Below are 14,319 nucleotides of genomic sequence, written 5' to 3'. Positions count from 1 at the left end.
CGCATACAGATCACCTGATTTGCAGCTGTTCAAATGCTGGGAGAGGCAAAAGCAGGAACAGCTAGGTGGCACTCAAAGAGCTAAGAGGGAAGGGCAGCAGAAGGAAGCACAAGGCTACCAGACCCCCATCTGAGGTACAGGGGACAGATGGGATGCCTAGGCTGCACATCACTGGCCAAGAAATTTCATGTTTTCAGGGAGCACTTTCATTTACAAACACAAAGATAGCTTTCAAGAGCATCCCAGTGCACCAAAAATGTATAAGCCACTCCACTTCAGCTCTCCCGGGCCTTGTACGATTGGAGATTTTGGCCACATTTGCCTAACATGTGGACACGACCTACTGAAAATGCAAGTGAGGTACAGATGTGCATATTCAGTGACTCATTTGCATAACAGCAGCCACTCATTGTTCTGGAAGTGCTGTTTTCAAAAAAATGAAACAGCCATGTAGAGGGGGTTCCTTAGAAGGAAGCCCTCCTTCTGAAAGCACCCTTCTTCCTAATTATTTTTTGAGGAAGAAGAGTGCTTTTGAAAGTGCAGCTTCCTTTCAAAGGAAACCCATCTACACAGCTGTTTTGGCTTTCGAACACAGCACTTCCAGAACAGCGAGTAGTCATTATGCAAGTGAATCTCTGAATATACAAATTCCTTTATTTGCATTTTTCATCAGCTACATTTGCACCCCCCCGCCCCTTTCTAAAGGGAGGGGCAACAGAGACAGGGCTTAATATTTTGAGTTCCCGGTATATCTAAATCAGTGTTTCCCAGTTTTATTCGGCCACAACCCTTTCAAACTCAAAAGAATTTTGCAGACCTCCCTTGGCCCCCAACTCCAGGCTTTACCCACCTCAGCCCCCAAATCTGCCCCTTAACCACAAGCTTTACCACCCATCCCACAAACCCCCCCCCCCGACGCATAACCCCTCAGCCCCAAACCTAGCCCCCCAATTCTCCAGGATTAACTCACCTCACCCCCAAACTGGCCCTGGGACTAATCCATCTGTGGCACTGACTAGAGAGCCTTCCCTAGGCAGCCACATTTGCACAGCAGAAGGAAAGCTAGTAAGGAGGTGTTCCACTTGTCGGGGTGAGACTGCTTGGGTAGCAGGGCAAGTAGGGTGCTCCCTGCCATGCCACCACTGAAATAATGGAACTAAATTCAGTTGGTTTAATAGCTGGATCCTTCTCACCACCCTGCCAGCTGTTAAACCAATTAAATTGAGCTCTACTGTTTCAGCAGGGCAGGGAGCCACAGAGGAGTGAGCTATTGTATCGGAATTTTCTTGCGGAACCCTTATTTTCACTTTGCAGAACCCCGGGCTTCCACACAACACTATGTTAGAAACACCGATCTAAATGAGACTTTACTATCGCAGTGTAGCATTGTGCCTGATTATCCTTTCAATAATGCCATACTGATGGGTTCTAGTGCACTTTCCATATGCTTTTCAGTGACAGGTGATTAACAGTTTGCTTCTCTAAGTTCCTTTCAAAGTGAAAGCTATTAACTTCAACAGTACTTTATGCTTGGCGTGATCCTTTGGTTTTTCTGGATACTCAAGTGTCATCTCAATAAATAGTGTTTAAAATCAGCAAGAAGAGACTTTTACAGCACTTTATATTTGATTTCCAAAAGTGAATTTTTATGAATACAGCAGTTCACAAGGATCTGGTTGTACTGTAGTGGGTTCAGAACTCAAACAAGTATTGGAAAGTGAAACCCCACGCTAAATTACAAAGGCTGGACTCTAACAGCTTCATAAGAAAGATGACACCACTGGTTGGAACACAGACTTCAATGATATCATTTTTTAATCTCTTCAAAGTTGGGTTCTAGGAGGGGGGAAAAAAAAAAGTCATTAACATGCTCAAATTCCTAATACTCTCAAAGATCAACCAACTTCTGTTATATTCTAACAGAATATAAACTATGGACCAATTTACTATTTTCAGTGATCTGCAGAAGTTTTCAAACATGCCATAATAAGCCTAATGAAGAGAGAGAGCAAACTTTTTAAAAAAAAGTTTGTGAATATGCAATGTATTTCCTTAGACATTGTTTGTTTACAGCAAAGACAGTTTATCAGCTAATCAGCTTGCAACCAATTAATGCGGTATTATCAGCAACAAGAAAAAAGTTTTGCTACTTACCACTGACATGTAAAAAGCAAACAGTAGAAGTTCAAGATATAAGACCTGCAAGTGTTACACAGGCTAGGCCAGAGGCTGGCAACCTAGGGCTCTTTCAGGATGCTCTACCGGCTCCAAGCGCTGATGCCGCTGACTCCTCTCGTGGCTCTGGAGGTGGCAGCTGCTTCAATGGGATTTATTGATTTAAAAATAAATTCTGTTGAAGCAACAGCAGCTCCGGTGCCACTGACCAGCCAGAGGTAGCAGGGCAAGGAGCCGGAAGTGAAGCCACCCAGCACAGGCAGCCCCACATGGGCAGAAGTCAGTTGGCAGGAGAGAGGGGAGGGGTGGCTGAGCCTGCCCTGTCTGAGCTGCGCAGCCCACCAAGAAAGACAGCGGGAGCAGTAGGGGCAGGTTGCGGTTATGGTGGAAATGTGCACTGAGGCGAGTTAACCCTGGGGGAGGTTGGGGCTCAATGGGGTTAAGCCTAGGGGTGCGTGGGGGGGAGTTGGGGCTCAGAGAAGCTAAGCCTGGGGGCAGGAGGGGAGTTGTGTGATGGGGGGTAAAGCCTGCAGATAGGGGTAACAAATTTTTTAACTGGTACAAATAAGTGCGCATGCACACTTTTATTAAAATAGAGGTGATAAAAAGCATGGTTTGGCATTATTTACTAAGGACCATCTCGTATTCATGTGCATTGCGGCTCCTGAAGGATTGATTTTGTAACTGAATTTGAAAAAAATGACTCTTCTCATGATTCCTATTGCAGACCCCTGGGCTAGGTGAATGAGAAAACAACTCTAAGACACAAAAGAGAAACAGACAACACCTTATGCTAAAGCCATTCAGACTGGTGTCTGGACTAAGAAAATCAATCACTTGACTATATGAGGAAAAGATACTTTAGAAAACATTAAGTCTTACATCCGTGTCTCATGTAACTAAGGGGAACTCCTGAAATAATCTGGGTCCACTCAATGAAATAGCTGCCAGCCAAGCAACAAGAAGAATGAAGTTCCACTCACCCAGACCTAGTTCTCAGGTACAGTTTCTCAACTTCCTAGTCCCTTAGATCAAGGTAGAATCCATGCAGGAGGGCATTGATCGATTAATGGCAGATTACAGAGACAACTTCTCACAGACTAGGCACTGACTTCATTACTCCCTCTCATCCTTTATAACACCTCTGCTGTTGGTGGTGCTTCTCTGGTTACATTTTCAAACTGAACCTTTACAGCTTCGTTCCTCCTCTCAAGTTGATTAATGTGCAACTGTCTGTGCCAAACCACCCAAGTCCCAAGTGGACAAATGATGGCTTTTATCAAACAGCAAGGCTACCTCTGTGCGCGCCAGGTACAAAGCATCTGCACTTGACTGAGGCTCACTGCAGGTTTGAAGAATGGAGAGAATGGCAAAATACTTCCTCAACAGTAGGAACCACTACTCACACAACACAGGCAATGAACTTGTGCACACAGCCATCAAACCTAAATTCAGACAAGTCCAGGGCAAAGTTGAGACCTGTTCTTTTTAGGGATATGAAATTCCATTTAACTGATTAAACAGCAGGTTTAACCAGTTAACCAACTAAGGGGAGGGCAAATGCCTTCCTCCCCATCACCGGGGACCGGGCCTGCTCTAGTCAGGCTGGAGCAGCCCTGCCCATAGTGTGCGGGGGCTGCTCTGGCCCAGCTGGAGCCTCCATGACTGCAGCAGCAGGCACTCCAGCATGTTCGAACCAGCCCCCCATCACCAGTCCGCCACAGTCAGGGACACTCCAGCTGTGCAGAGCAGCCCTAGTACCCATCACACAGCAAGCATGGTGGATGGGGGCTGCTCCAGCCCTTACCGGTTAACCTTACCCAGTAAACCTCATCCTAAGTAGATTACCTGTTAACCTTAACATCTCCAGCTTTCTGGGCTATATTCAGAAACAGGAAAAACACATTTACTGTATACTGATTCTGAATTCACTCAAATCCCTTAATTGCATCACAGCAGGACTTTGTTCTTAATGGTGTTCTGGGAGAGACTGGACTTCAGGAAATTAGCCATGTCATAACAGTAACTGTTTTCCAGGTAATTAAAGAAAACAGTCCTTCACTGCAGGCAACAGCTCTTGCCACAACCACTGTTTAAAGATAACTTCTACAGGGAAATGATGCCAGATCAAAGAGAAGGCTTAGAACTAGTGTTTGTCAAAGAACCAAGGGGATTTCAGGTTTCTTTCTTTTGCTTGGAAAACCAAGAGGCCTCAGGAATAGAAGCACTTCCAGAGGTTCAGACCAATGGGATCACAGCAAAATTACTCTTTTACATATGATTGCAAGAGTCACCTTTAGAACAACAAAAAGCAAGACTTTCTCCAGTCCATGGCAGACCAGCCATTGCTCAAGTTCCAGTCAGATGACTTTGTGTTCCCTGGGTTGTTGTAAAGAGGACAGAAAACCCAGCAAACTGCTAAATCTATGATGTTCAACATCAAGAAGTCCTGTGGCACCTTATAGACTAACAGATATTTTGGAGCATAAGCTTTCATAGGCAAAAACCGGCTTCATCAGATGAATGTTGCATCTGATGAAGTGGGTCTTTGCCCACAAAAGCTAATACTCCAAAATATCTGTTAGTCTATAAGGTGCCATAGGACTTTTTGTTGTTCTTGAAGATACAGACTAACACGGCTAACTCTCTGATGGTGTTTAACATGTTAGCCATATGTGGCTATTTGGCCAGTTGAGTGTGGCTATGCTTTCCGAATAATGTGGCTAGTTCACTATGGACAACATGGCCCTATACTATGTTTCAGTCCTCATATATGGCGGGAAGCATGGAAATGGTGTTGAAGTCTCCCTTTGTTTCTCTAGAGAATCGGGAAAACACTGGGAGGCTGTGCCTCAATTCCATAGTAGAGAAGAGACAAAAAATGTAGTAAGGAAAAGCCCACTCAAAGTGACAAACACAAGAACACAAAGAAACAGATTCCCATCTGTTCATAATCAGTCATTTGACACCAACACCTTACTATTCAGATATTTTACAACACGTTATTCAGTTAATTCACTTGTCTGAAGTTCTGAGATGGAGCATGTGCAGACTGACAGCAGTTGAAGTAGAAGTCTTACTTTAGAAATATTGTACTGGTGGAGAAATAAAAGCTTCTCACGTTACATCATCTTAATTACCTCTAAGGACAGCTATAGTTCAGTCTTCGTGTCAACACAAATCACTGACTTTTTGGCAAAAGTCAAGAAAGTTAGCATGTGTGACAGTTTTTGACACACTATCCACTAAACGCAAGCCAATAATAGCCATGTCCACCATTTACTTTTCCAGTTATCATCTGCTCAGTAGACTCTGAGCTGTTTAGAGGAGCAAGCATGTCACAGAAAGGCTATGTCTATACTTGCCCGCTTAAGAAGGGGGCATGGTAATCAGCCTGATCAGAGAATACTAATGAAGTGCTGCAATGAATACGCAGCACTTCATTAGGCTAATTCTCCCTGTGGCAACTTTGAAGTTGCAAACTTCAAAGCATCAGCATGATATATAGCCATGGGCACTTCAAAGTACCCGTGGCTACATGGCATGCCAGGACTTTGGAGGTGCCACAGAGAGAATTAGCCTAATGAAGTGCTGCATATTCATTGCAGTACTTTATTAGTACTCTCTGATCAGGCTGATTACCATAAAGGGGCAAGTGTACACATAGCCAAAATGAGTTGGAGACTGTTCACACATGGTCAGTAGAGCTTTGTTGCAGACTGGCAACTCAATTCACCAAAATATTCCATCTGTACAAAAGTATTCTCTGCTGCTACAAAGTGCTAACCAGACTGCATATATACCATTCCCCAAGAGCCAGAGAGCATGTTCTCTTGCAGGATCACAAATGTGACTGCAAAATGCTCTACATCCCACCTTCTTATCTTCTCACTTGCAAACTAATGATGCAATAATAAAAACAACAGACAGGCTGGAGACTTACCCTCAAATTTGAATTCTGGAAATTTGGTCAGATCTCCCCCACCATATAACCGCTGAATTTTGGCAATTTCTTCAGCCATGTCCTTCTGGTATTCAGGACCTACATCAGGTGGGCCACCACATTTCCTAAATTCAGAAAATTCTTATGACAATGGAGTTTAAACATTTTACACTGATTCCACTGTTCAGTGGTGTAATCTAAAAAGTAAAATAAAATAACCCCAACCCGTCCCCCCCCCCCCCCAAAAAAAAAAGGAATTTATTATTTTGGAGAGAGAAGTAAAAAGTGTATCAGAAGTTCTTCTCTTTCAGCATTTGAAATTAGTCATTTGAGCTTATCTAAAGCTAAAAAGTTTAAAATGAGAAGCATATTGCTATAAAACTACAACAGTTCCTCACACACAGGTTGAGCCTCTCTAGCCTGCCACTCTTGGGACCTGACTGATATCAAATGAGAGAATCTGCCAAAACACAGGAGGTCGATATGGTCCAGCAGCATTACCAACACTTCCATTGCTTACTGGGCTCTTAGTTGACATGTGGAGTAAATTACAGCTAAATAACAGCACAGAACAGTGAGAGGAAGTGTTGGTGGCTGTAAAACTTTACGGGACTGCAGGAAATTTGGTCACACCCATGACAACTGGACATCCAGCTAACTAAAATCATGCCAGATCATGGATGTTGCCAGATGAGGAAAGTTCAACCTGCAGCATAAGTGGCTATGAACAGAGACTTGGCAACAGGGTATAAGTCTGCTCTTTAAAAAGGTTTAAGCACCTAGACAAAACTTCCTTGAAACATGCTTCTATTTTTAAGGCTAAATCTGTTGGAAGGGAAGAACAATTCCCACACCCTCCTCTAGTAAAAACTGATTAAAACTGAGTTTGATCAGCCTGTGTACATGTATTAATATTACATTCTACAACTTTCTGTCTATGAGTTCTGTGTTTCATAGCTAACCAGACATTTTTAGACAAATAACATGGAAATATTCCATCAGCTTCAATACAGATTTCATACCTTGTTAAATAAACTTGGTAATTTCCCACCCATATGTAAAATAATGAGGAATAAAATAGTACACAGTTTAATGAGAATTTCTTAGTATAAACCATATCAGTGAATTCTATTAATCTTATCCTGGTCTTAATTATTGTTTTAGCACAGATGCTGTGCTCACTGCTGTAAAGATCATGAGAAAATGTTGCTGCACTGATCAGCTTACAGTCTAAAAGCCACAAGAGTTCACAGACAGAATTAGAAAATGATTTTACAAATGGAAAGAGCTCTTCAATCCTCTAAGAATCAACTAGTCCCAGACAGTGACAATAGCTACACCCAAGTTTTAATAGACAGATCTGAACACAACTCAAATTTACCTCATGCAATACCTATTCTGGGGCCAACTGCAGCTTTAAGAACTGGGGAAGTTTGTCTTTTTGCCCCAAGAATAACTTACTCCAACATACTATTCCTCTGCCCCCTGAGAGTTCTCTCATTTTAGTTATTTCTGTAAGTCGACCTCTGCAGAATCGCCTAAGGCATACCTCATTATCCGCTGGAAAATATTTTTATTTTAAAGGCTATATCAAGTTCTTCTCCCTTCCCATCCCAAAGCTAAATCATGCTCTTTATTCTCCTTTTCACCACTACCAATGAAGAGGACACAAAAAAAGAGGGACAGACATCCCACCCCCGTGCGCACACACACACACACACACACACACACACTGACATGTTGGATGGGAGAGGCTAACTGTAGGAGGACAGCAGCAATGCTCTTTCAGTTATCACTTCCATGATCATCTTTCTTTTGAAAAAGTCTCATCTGTGAAATAAAAGCTTACTTCCAGTTTTGCAGCACATTTCACTCCTAATGTTCCCATAGTCAGTTCTGCAAAAAAAAACCTCTTTATGCTAAGTTTGACATATTTGAGCCAGGAGCCTGTTTTAAATAAAATTGGAACTTCCCCAAATGGGGGAACCCAAACTTTTCTGGATAGCAGGAAAGGTTCAGGTGGCTCCTCATCTCCAGATTTTGGCCCCAGTGGCCAAGCTACAATAATTACCAGGCTACTGTCTACTCACTAGCTGCAGCCACTTCCTACAGATTGCGACTGCTGGGATCCAGCTCCCCATGCTGCTGCCTGAAGTCCCAGAGAAATAACAGCAGAAGCTGCACAGAGGAAGCAGTGAAGAGCAGACAGAAATTTGGTAGCAATCAGGGCTCTTGTCCAGTTGCAGGGAGACAGGCCAGCTGGAGCAGGTAGGTATAGGGCTGGAGGAGTGACAGCTGGATGGGGAGCCTGCATGGCAAGCCAAGCTGGAAGCAGCTGGTGGGTCATCTTAGCTAAAAGGTTGGGAATGACTGCTACACAACATACTACCAAACAACAGAAGTCAATACACTGATAAATATGGGAGGTTTTGTATAAAATGCTAGCAATAGAATATTTATTAAATTGAATGGGCTCGTTCAGTCTAGGAAAACGTTATTGCATCTAAAAATTATCTAAAATCTATTAAGCCACTGAGATTAACCAACCATTCTTTAAACATACCATCTCTTATATCCTTTAACAGCTTTTATTGTTCTAAACACTCCAAACTAAACTGAGATTTATTGTCTAAGAAATTTCTTAATGCAAAATCTCCACACCAGTAACAGACGAATAAAAGTTTCTTGATAGGAGAATAATTGGACAGAGAAATTTAAACCCAGAGATTCTCTCAAAATACTGATATTCAAATGTAAGATTTTATTTTTGTATTGAATGATTTTCACGTGCCACTATTTCTAAATGAATTTATTTAATTCTTGCATTTTGCTTTGAAAAGAATGTAATTATTTCAAAAGGTCAGTAAAAAGAAGTCACGTTGATATTTGTATATGACTCCATTATCTCTTCACATTTTGGATATCTAAGCCAATACTTAAAGAGTATATTGAATGGTAGCAATAAAAGTTTCACTATTTTTACACAGCCATACATGAGTAATATGGACAACTAACAACAGAAACAAAAAGACTTAAGTCTGAACTTTCTTTCTGTTAAGGTGTTCTAGGTAAATTTTTTCTTGCACAGTATGTATAAACTAGTAATCCTCCAGAGGAAACAGCATGTCTTATCATTCTAACACTTTATAAATTTTTCTTTTAAAAAGTGCCTCTTAGAATCACAGAAAATTAGAACTGGAAAGAACTTCATGAGGTCATCAGTCTTATGCACTTATGGCAGAACAAAGCACCCGTAAATCACAGCTATTGCTTTACAAGTGCAATACCAGGTGTTGTGGGGTGGAAGTTATTTCCTAGCCCACCTTCTTCTGGGCTTCAGGAGCAAAAGGATCATTGTCCAAAATTTGTGCAAAGTCAATTTTCTGACTCTTTCCGCACAATGGGTAATAGTCTCTCCATGCAGAGTGCGGATCCAAAAGGTCTAATCATAAATGGAATAATCCCAGATTAATATTTGCTGAAGTTTCATATTACATTTTTCATTTAATACACTGAATTATGTTTATTGCATTACAATAACTTACTGGCTCTTTATGTTGTATTCTTTGATCTTGTCTAGAAAGAGCTTCTGAACTGGATCAAGTTCCTTTGCCTTATTGAACACTATAGCAGAAAACCCAATGTTCCTACGCAAGTGTATTGAAATGGCAGAGCGGAAAACAGAGGAAAACCTGAATAGTTGTTGAAGAATCATGGTGAACTTGCAGAGTTTCAGCTACAAACAAAGCAGAATTCATTAAGTTAAACCTTTTTGCAATGTTTCTGTCCTTTACACTGATAGAAAGAAAAAAGTATAGATCATTTTACAACTTCAGCAGTAGTAACTGCAGCAAAAACACCAAGAGAAAGGAACAGTACAATTTTTTACATAGAAGAATGACAATTTAGCTATGCTCATGGAAGCATACTTTTGATGGAAAATATTCTTATTTTACTTATTATTCATATTTCTTCCACTTTAAAGTGAACTGTCTGAATACAAAAGTATGACACAATCAAATGCTTAACAGTGAAACTGCACGTTTTTATTGTGGTTAGCAAAGCTACTACTATGCAAGTGTTCATTTGACATGGAGCACTCTAAGCTGCAGGCAAGAAATAAAGCTGTTTAAAGTAGTAAGTAGTTTTCACTGAAAATGCAAAGTGAAAAATACAACATGTATGAAAACAAAGCCAGCAAATCAGCACTGTTTGATTTAATGAAAAAGCTTGTTCTTTTCCAGAGTGGCCTTTAAACCATCAATAACCCCTGTCGGAAAATCAGACCGACCTGATACTCCACATTTAAAAGTCAGGGCTCGTTTTAAAGGGAGATACTGAGTTAACATAATAGAAGAGGAAAGACTGACAGTGCGACTAGACTATCGCACAAGAACAGCGCCCACAGTTGAAAATAAAAACCTCAGAGGCGACGAGCAAAGCGCCGAAGCAGCGTTGTACTTAGTAGAGCTGGTGACGACCTCCCACCCCCGCGGAGTCCCTGGGGGCTGCCGGCCTAGCCCCACCGTACTACCGGGGCCACGCTCGGGGCAGCCAAGCTACCAACGCGGGGACACGGCGCGGCCCAGCCCCGTGAAGAGGCTACGGGAGACCGGGGCGAGCTGGAGGCTCGGCCGCGGGGAATTTCGTCCCCAAGAAAGCAAACCGGGACCAAGTGTGCAGCCCCCAATCGCGGCCGCGGCGCTTTGCAGGGAGAGCCCGGCGGAGCCCCTCCGCCCGGCTCCGGCTCCAGTCACCTTGGTGGGGTCACGGCAGCGAGACCGGCGGTCAGTACACCCTGGGTAGCCCAACAGCTTAAGACCCCATGGGCCGCGCGCGCATGCCCCTTCCCCCCACCGCCAATTAAACCAGCACCTAGCACCGCCGCGCGCCGCCAGCTCGCTCCAACAACAATCCTCAGCCCACAACACCCACTCCCCACGGCCACTCGCTACCGGATATGAACAGAGCCACTTCCGGGCCAGCGCAGCTAACGCCCCGGAAGCTGCCAGGAAGCTCCGCCCCGTTTGGTGCGTGGAAGGTGGCGCCGCGGGGTTGCCGGGAGTTGTAGTCCTTACACCTGCCTATAGCTGTGGTGTGTGCGGGGGGAGTTTGTTCACGTTCCCGCCTCGCCTGGGTCTCGTGCAGGCCTCGGCGCCCGACCTGAGATCGTGCCGCTTTCTCCAGCGCCGCGTTCGTCAGGCGGCGCAAGGACCCTGCGGAGCCGCCGCGAGCGGGCGGAGCGCGGCGAGTCGTGCGGGCCGCTCGGCTCGGGGCGGGGGCTTCTGCGGCGGGTGAGTGCGGCGGGCCCGGGGCGCGCGGGAAGCGCCGCTCTCCGTATCCGGGGGCGGGGGGCTCGGGCCTGGCTGCCGCGCGTGTTTTGTTTCCGTTTCTCCCCGGCGCAGCCAGTCTCATTTCCGTTTCGGGTTCAAACAACAAGGAGGGGGGAAGCGGTGGGGCTGGGCCGGGCTGGAACGGGGCGCGGGATGCCCAGGGCGCAGCGCTCCCTTCCCGCCACATGGCGCTTGTGGGACGCGAGGGGAGTCGCCTGGGCCTCGTAGCCCCTGGCGCGTTGTGCCCTTGCCCCGCACAGGGGCAGGCCCGGCCGCAGCTCCCGGGCCTGGCGGGCCCGCTGCTCCCCGGGGAAGGCGCCCGTTGTCCCGTCCCCGCTGCTGGCTCCCGGTTGCTGCCGAAGGGGGTGCCTGCGGCGGACAATGAGTTTGTTTCTGGCGTCCCGCGGCCCCGAAACGCGGCGGAAACTGGGGACCGCCCGAGAGCGTTGTTGTGCGGGCGCCACATACGCAGCGCGTCCGCTTTGAGCGCTGCTGTGTGTCTCGCAAATCGTTCCTCTGGGACAGGCTGTGAACATGCCTTGTGCTGAGTGGAGTCACAAATGAACCCGAAGATCAGCATGAGGGAACAAGTGCACAGGGGGGTCAGTTTCACTGTAGTCACCTTTCGTTGTTCACACTTGGTTCTGCGCGCCGTGCACAACAGTGCTGGGAGCGGAAAGGGCACAGTAAATTACGACGACAAGATCACAAAAACTGGCCCAGGCAATAAAAAGCACAGCGTTCGCTAAAATGTCAGTTGAGTTTTAGATTGGTTGTAGCCCTTTTGCACCCAGCGTTTCCAGTCTATATAAATATTTAAGGCACTGCACTCCGAAAGTTCAGTGGTTATAATGTTGGAATTGATTACTTTGTGCTGTGCTCACAGTTGGTAGACACAGAAACGTGTACTAGTCAGTAAACGAAATAAATAGCAACAACTGTGCCTCCATAGCCCACAATGAGAATGTACTATGAGAATGCTAGACTGTCTTTCAGGTGCCTATCAGGCATTTTTTCTCCCCATCCCTAGACTTAAGAAAACACTTGTACTAGAACAGGGTATTTCACATGATCCTTCAATTATTATAAATATACACTAGCTAGAAGTAGTCCAAAAGTTCAGCTGTTCGGGTTCCGTCATGACCAACAACCTTTCACTGGACGAAGAGCTAAACGTTCAGATTGAAAAGGCTGCCGCCACCTTTACCAGTATCAGAGAGGTAGCCATGTTAGTCTGTAGCTTCAAGAACAACAAAAAGTTTTGTGGCACCTTATAGACTAACAGATATTTTGGAGCATAAGCTTTCGTGAGCAAAGACCCACTTCATCAGATGCATGAGTTGGGGGGACAGGAGGTTTCAGAGGGGTATTTAAAGAGTGGGGTCCCAGAAAAAGGGAGGGCCAGAGCTGACAAGGTCTATTCAGCAAGGTGAAAATGGCCCATTATCAATAGTAGATATAAAAAGACTTAAAAACAAGTCAGATCAGACGGGGTATGAGCAATTGTCAGTGTCTAATGGGGAGATTTTAACTCCCAGGGCAGAGAAGCTACCTTTGTAAGCTGCGAGCCACTCCCAGTCTCTGTTTAATCCTTGGTTAGTGGAGTCAAATTTGCAAATAAATTGAAGCTCAGAGATTTTTCTCTCCATTTGATTTGTGAAATTTCTTTGTTTCAGGACTGCCACCCTTAAATCTGCTACTGAGTGTCCAGGGAGATTGAAATGTTCCCCCACAGGCTTCTGTACATTACTGTTCCTGATGTCTGATTTTTGTCCATTTGTTCTTTTGCATAGGGACTGTCCAGTTTGGCCAGTGTAAATTGCAGTGGGGCATTGCTGGCACATGATGGCATATATTATATTGGTAGATGTGCAGGTAAAGGAGCCCCTGATGGTATGGTTGATGTTAGGTCCTGTGATGATGTCACTGGTGTAGATATGTGAGCAAAGTTGGCAGCGAGGACCGTTGCAGGGGCTGGTTCCAGGCCTAGAGCCACTGGTTTGTGATTTGTAGTGGCTGGTGAGGATTTGTTTAAGGTTGATAGGCTGTCTGTAGGCGAGGACAGGTGTGCCTCCCAAGGTCTGTGAGAATGAAAGATCGTTGTTCAGGATGGGTTGCAGATGATTGATGATGCGTTGGAGAGGCCTTAGGTGGGGGCTGTATGTAATGGTCATTGGTGTTCTCTTGTTTTCCTTGTGAGTCCTGTCTTGTAGCAGGTGGCTTCTGGGTACCTCTCTGGCTCTATCAGTCTGTTTCCTCCCTTCCTTAGGTGAGTACTGTAGTTTGAGGAAAGCTTGGTAAGTCTTATAGATGTTTGTCTCTGTCTGATGGATCAGAGCAAATAGGGTTGTACCTTAGTGCCTGGCTGTAAACAATGGATTGTGTATTATGCCCTTGATGGAAGCTGGAGGCATGTAGATAAGTATAGCGGTCCGTGGGTTTTCGTTATAGCCTGGTATTTTTGTGACCATCGATTATCTGCACACTAGTGTCCAGGAAGTGAATCTCTTGTGTGGACTGGTCCGGGCCAAGGTTGATGGTGGGGTGAAAACCCTTGAAATCACGGTGGAACTCTTCAAGGGCCTCCTTCCCATGGGTCCAGATGATGAAGGTGTCATCGATGTAGTACTCATGCATCTGATGAAGTGGGTCTTTGCCCACAAAAGCTTATGCTCCAAAATATCTGTTAGTCTATAAGGTGCCACAAGACTTCTTGTTGTTCACCTTTACCAGGCTAACTAAAAGAGCATGAAACAACTCAAAGCTTGCCATCAAGACCAAAATGCTAGTGTATGTACCGTCCTTGTTTTTTCAGTGCTTTCATGTATGGTACGGGAACATAGACAACTTATGTTTATCAGGAAAAAA

General features: G+C 44.8%; 2 protein-coding genes across 5 annotated transcripts in view; one reads left to right on the top strand and one right to left on the bottom strand.

Moving 5' to 3' along the window:
• Positions 1 to 1,604: 1,604 nt before the first annotated feature.
• On the bottom strand, positions 1,605 to 11,197 carry ATP5PF (ATP synthase peripheral stalk subunit F6). Of its 3 annotated transcripts, none has more exons than XM_074997409.1 (4): positions 11,074 to 11,197; positions 9,664 to 9,854; positions 6,119 to 6,243; positions 1,605 to 1,836 (listed from the first exon to the last, which is right to left on the bottom strand). In XM_074997409.1, exons 2-4 carry the CDS (start codon positions 9,831 to 9,833, stop codon positions 1,808 to 1,810), a joined length of 324 nt encoding a protein of 107 aa, XP_074853510.1. In that variant the 5' UTR covers positions 9,834 to 9,854; positions 11,074 to 11,197; the 3' UTR covers positions 1,605 to 1,807. The 3 variants fall into 3 exon arrangements, with proteins under 3 accessions (XP_074853510.1, XP_074853488.1, XP_074853499.1); XM_074997387.1 differs by having other exon boundaries at positions 10,994 to 11,116; XM_074997398.1 differs by lacking the exon at positions 11,074 to 11,197 and adding an exon at positions 10,876 to 10,989.
• A 90-nt stretch (positions 11,198 to 11,287) lies between these two features.
• The window catches only part of GABPA (GA binding protein transcription factor subunit alpha), a 44,562-nt gene continuing 41,530 nt past the window's right edge, over positions 11,288 to 14,319 (top strand). The window contains exon 1 of one of the 2 annotated variants that reach the window (XM_074997367.1): positions 11,288 to 11,412. The gene's annotated coding sequence lies outside the window, so the exon portion shown is untranslated. Of the gene's footprint in view, positions 11,413 to 12,034; positions 12,054 to 14,319 lie in introns of those variants that run through there. The other variant, XM_074997376.1, reaches the window with a different exon arrangement.

This window comes from Carettochelys insculpta, chromosome 1 (assembly GCF_033958435.1).
Source record: "Carettochelys insculpta isolate YL-2023 chromosome 1, ASM3395843v1, whole genome shotgun sequence".
NCBI classification, from domain to species: Eukaryota; Metazoa; Chordata; order Testudines; family Carettochelyidae; genus Carettochelys; species Carettochelys insculpta.
This window is presented reverse-complemented; position numbering and strand designations above follow the sequence as displayed.

Excerpts from the sequence above, each read along its gene's own strand:
- ATP5PF (XM_074997409.1), bottom strand. The coding sequence starts at position 9,833 with ATGATTCTTCAACAACTATTCAGGTTTTCCTCTGTTTTCCGCTCTGCC. Across the intron at positions 6,244-9,663 it reads GAATACAACATAAAGAGCCA|GAAATGTGGTGGCCCACCTG; the intron begins GTAAGTTATTGT and ends TTCTGAATTTAG. Across the intron at positions 1,837-6,118 it reads TCCAGAATTCAAATTTGAGG|AACCCAACTTTGAAGAGATT; the intron begins GTAAGTCTCCAG and ends CCCCCCTCCTAG.